General features: G+C 35.5%; 1 protein-coding gene across 1 annotated transcript; it reads left to right on the top strand.

The window, feature by feature from the left end:
* Positions 1-1,142: 1,142 nt before the first annotated feature.
* LOC108914946 (transmembrane emp24 domain-containing protein 5) lies at positions 1,143-2,322 on the top strand. Its single transcript, XM_018720874.1, has one exon. It carries the CDS (start codon positions 1,385-1,387, stop codon positions 2,072-2,074), a length of 690 nt encoding a protein of 229 aa, XP_018576390.1. The 5' UTR covers positions 1,143-1,384; the 3' UTR covers positions 2,075-2,322.
* The last annotated feature ends 2,230 nt before the right edge of the window (positions 2,323-4,552 follow it).

Here is a 4,552-nt window from a genome sequence, read left to right as displayed (position 1 = left end):
CCCTCCCCTCCCGCGCTAGCCTAAGGGCCACCTTAGCAAAGCGCATCCCAGGCTGCATAGCCGCACTACCCTACCCAACCATACCACACATAAACATGACACTACCCCCGGGGTTTACACAGACGAGCCGGCGAAGCAAGAAGAGCGCCAGAAGAAAGGGCCCTAGCCGGCGGGGCCCAGCCAGGACAAAAGGAGGTCCCACAAAGCGCCTACACCGGCCGCATTTGCGGTCGGGGTAGACGACGGATGGGGCCCACCTACGAAGGCTATCCAGGCCTACACGAGATGAGGCAGGATAAAGAGGGATAATCCCCCTCGATCACAAATCATTGAGGCCAATTTCTAAAATTAATTGAACAATGTTGAATAAAAAAAATAAAATAAACAGTGTACCTGAACATAAACATTCCTTACCTTTTTAAAAATATATTATATAAGTCTATTATAAATGCACGCTTTCAATCATTCAATGTGATAACTTAAATTTCTAGTCACACTGAGATAGCATGTTTTTACTTAAAGATCTGAGTTAGCATGTTTTCCAACCGAAATCTGAGATAGCATGTTTTCGTACTAAAGCATCGATATACTACTGGAGGTAGCATCCCAATGACCGAGTGTGAAACGGAGGTTGTAGAGAGAGAGAGAGAAAGAGGTATAGAAGGGTATATATATATATTTGCTATCTCTGTCTAGCAGTATGCGATTGGTTCTGCCCTAGACAGCTGCTTCTGTCGTTGATAGAGGGAGAGGACGGCAGACAATCGTGTGCTGCTAGAGAGAGATAGTATACACCCTTCTAACGAGCGTTCAAATAAAAACGTGGTTAAGTTGGTTCTGAAAATTTGGACGTAGGGCGTAGCGTATAGCAAATGAACTTAAACGTCATCTGTCAAAGCGCTGTATCGCCGTTTTGTTCATGTTTTGTTATTGAAACTGACAGCTGCTATACAGCTCGTTGAGAAATGAGGTTAAGTTGGTCGCTATAAGCTACGCACCACGTCCAATGTGTCAGAGCCAACTTCGACCACGTTTTATTTGAACGCTCGTTATATATATATATCTCTCTCTACAACCTCCGCTACACTCTCGGCCACTGGGACGCTGCCTCCAGTATATGTTCTTGAGAGTGTTGAGACGTATTCGATTTGGTTATATCCATAGACCACATAGCATACAAATGATGATGCATTCTAGATTGTTTTTAGGCTTGTGGGTGCAGATTTGCAAAAGGATAACCAACCCAAGAATTCTTATATCCAACCAACCAAATTCAACCAAACTAACCAAGTTGAAGGTTGAAGGAAGAGAACAAAAAAAAATGTCAAATTAATATTTTGAAGTTTACCGGCGTCGTCCAAAAATTTTAGCATATAAGTAAAAAATGAAGCAGTGTACATTTGTTTCTACGTTATTTTTAATACATTATGTTCAATCACTAGAAAGGGAAATAACTATAAACGTAGACCCAGGGAAAGAAGACTGTTTTTTTCAAAAGACCAAAGAAGGAGATGTTATAGACTTGGACTATCAAGTAATTGATGGTGGGCATGGAGACCTGGACATCACTTTTCATTTAGTTGATCCTACTGGTAGAATTTTGGTAGCTGATTACAAAAAATCCGAAAATACACACCGAGCTGATGCCTCAGTAACTGGAGATTACAAGTTCTGTTTTGATAACACTTTCAGCACCTATAATTCAAAGACAGTATTTTTCGAACTCATCGTAGAAGGCAATGATGATAATGAGTGGGGTTCAGAAGAAAACTTGGATTTTGAAGGTATTAACTTGGATCAAATATACGAGTTAAAAGTTCAGGATGTTCAAGAGATTGTGAATAGTGTAAGGAACCATTTAACAAAAGTGCGTCACTTGCAAGATTTGATTAAATCAACAGAGGCTAGAGATAGGAATATTGCCGAAGAAAATTACTTTAAAGTGAACACTTATTCCTTTCTACAGTTATTACTAATGATGGCAGTAGGTTTGATACAGGTTGTTATGGTGAAGAGTTTATTTGATGAACAATCAAAGGCACATAAAATATGGAAAAACTTAAATTTGAGATAGTCAATAATTATTTATATTTCATCAATAAATCAGGTACTTAAATCAGCGAGAACTAAATTTCAGTGGCTTCCTGATTTTGTTCAGAACATATTTTTGTGTCTGTGCTTTTTTGCATAGCATTTTTTAAGACGTACCAAAAATGTAATTCTTTTATTTTTAGTGCTCCTTTTTTTTGCAATTACTCTTTCTGTATATTGTTGTAAATTAAGCTGTATTTAATAAGGTATTAAACCTGTTGTTTGATTTAATTGAATGTATACAATAGAAATCGATTACAATAACTGACGGAAAAATCCTCACTATTTAGTTGCTTAATTTTATTTAAAAGGATATTTGCATTGATTTCTAATTCTAATATTAAATTAGAAAGAAACAAATAAATGCAGAATTTGATCATACATGAAACGATACTTTCAAACAAATGGGTTCAGGTGATTCGTTGTTATATCTATTATAATTTCTATCGAAAGATGTAATAGCTGGCATGTCACTCCAAGCTTATTTTATATTATGTAAATATGTATCTATATAGAATGTCCATAATTCAAGAAAAATAATGGGTGAAAATAATTCAATAATTTTTTTATTTTAAGATCTCACTTTTTAATGAAATTTGGCGTGGGGTAACCAAATATGAATATGAACTTTTTTTTACTTAATACATAGAGATTGCTAGGAGCAAAACATTTTGTTTTTTTGACATATTTTTTTTTGTAGATTTTGAGAAAATGCAAATATTTTTTGAAACCACTTTTTATTTTTTTTGCAAAAAGTATACCTGTCGCTAAAATACACTGTACCCCAGATAAATTCATTTCTTTTACTCCAGTTATCTGTTATGAACAGCCAATTATTTGAGAAAATTCTAAAACTATTAAACTTGACCGGCTCTTGCTGGAAGTAATTTTCAACTATTATTTGCTTTTCCCAAAATCTACCAATAAAAAAAAACTAGGTGTTTTAAGAAAAATATAAGCTCATATTCATATTCCGACTACACGAAACTCCCCCTCACTGTATTTAAATTTACTCCCCCCTCACTAATATTTAATTATCTTCAAAAAATCAAGTGACAACATTTTTTTTCAAGTCAACTATTTAAGGAAGAAAAATTGTATCTAGGTAACTTGATTTAAATCGCCCAAGGAAGCTACTCTTTTTTGGACACTGTATGGATTTACTTTAGATCTCTAAAAATTTATGTAATAATAGCAAGTGGTATTGTTATGCATCAGTGTCAGTTTTATAAATCGATGTTAAATTTGTATGCAAATGTGCCATTTAAATGTGATTGATCTAGTCTTATGACCTGGCGATTAGATTGACAGTTTGAAACTTGAATTTTTGGGCCATGTAATGACAATTTGTGATTAATTTCTAATGTTAGATAGTTAGTTCAACTTTACCAAAACTATAGAATATGTGTAAATTAAATTTTTGGACAAATATATCAAACTGAAACTGTATTTTGCAATAACTAAATTAAGTGAAAATTTTGTATCATATACAACTGTTATTATATTCTATTTTTAATAAAAGATTAATATGATCCATCTAGTGATTCTAGTGTAAAAATTATTCTAATGTCGATAATATCGGGAAAATGTTTAAAGATGGTTATTGTATTTCCTTTGATTTTCAAATTTCAATATTTTATTGGATACACAAAATGGTCATCGACCGAAGTCCTACAGCCAATCAAATTTAATTTTTAAAGAATTCAGTAAATATTTTTAGATTTCTTCAGATATTTTCTGTGAGCAACAAGCTTAACCTTCGTTTCTCTCAAAAAATACATCCTATCGACTCAACTAGTATACTATCTTTGTTCTAATAAGCCTTTGTGGTTTGTAAAGCCGTTAGGATGTTTAAAAAATTTTGCCTATTAAGATATTTTTCCTTTATGGAAATTAATTAAAAAAAACAAAAAAAAATTACGTGAGATATCTTGCCCACCAGTTTAGAAAAAGTAATTCTTAAATAAATAAATGTCAACGAATTCCAATTTTGTGTACCTGAGTTATTTTTAACTGCTTCACCATAAATTACAACGATATCTATCAACTCCGAGTTGCTATATACAGGTAAGCCAATTTTGACACTTGAAAAACTAATACGCCATTATTCTATGGCTAGAAATTGGCCTCAATGATTTGGGATCGAGGGGGATTATTCCTCTTTATCCTGCCTCATCTCGTGTAGGCCTGGACAGCCTTCGTAGGTGGGCCCCATCCGTCGTCTACCCCGACCGCAAATGCGGCCGGTGTAGGCGCTTTGTGGGACCTCCTTTTGTCCTGGCTGGGCCCCGCCGGCTAGGGCCCTTTCTTCTGGCGCTCTTCTTGCTTCGCCGGCTCGTCTGTGTAAACCCCGGGGGTAGTGTCATGTTTATGTGTGGTATGGTTGGGTAGGGTAGTGCGGCTATGCAGCCTGGGATGCGCTTTGCTAAGGTGGCCCTTAGGCTAGCGCGGGAGGGGAGGG

The sequence above is a fragment of the Anoplophora glabripennis genome, unplaced genomic scaffold (genome assembly GCF_000390285.2).
Source record: "Anoplophora glabripennis isolate ALB-LARVAE unplaced genomic scaffold, Agla_2.0 scaffold1075, whole genome shotgun sequence".
NCBI classification, from domain to species: Eukaryota; Metazoa; Arthropoda; class Insecta; order Coleoptera; family Cerambycidae; genus Anoplophora; species Anoplophora glabripennis.
Note: the sequence above shows the minus strand (reverse complement) of the source record. Positions and strands in the feature narration are given on the sequence as shown.

What these genes read in the sequence shown, in the direction of transcription:
- LOC108914946 (XM_018720874.1), top strand. Translation starts at nt 1,385, where the DNA reads ATGAAGCAGTGTACATTTGTTTCTACGTTATTTTTAATACATTATGTT.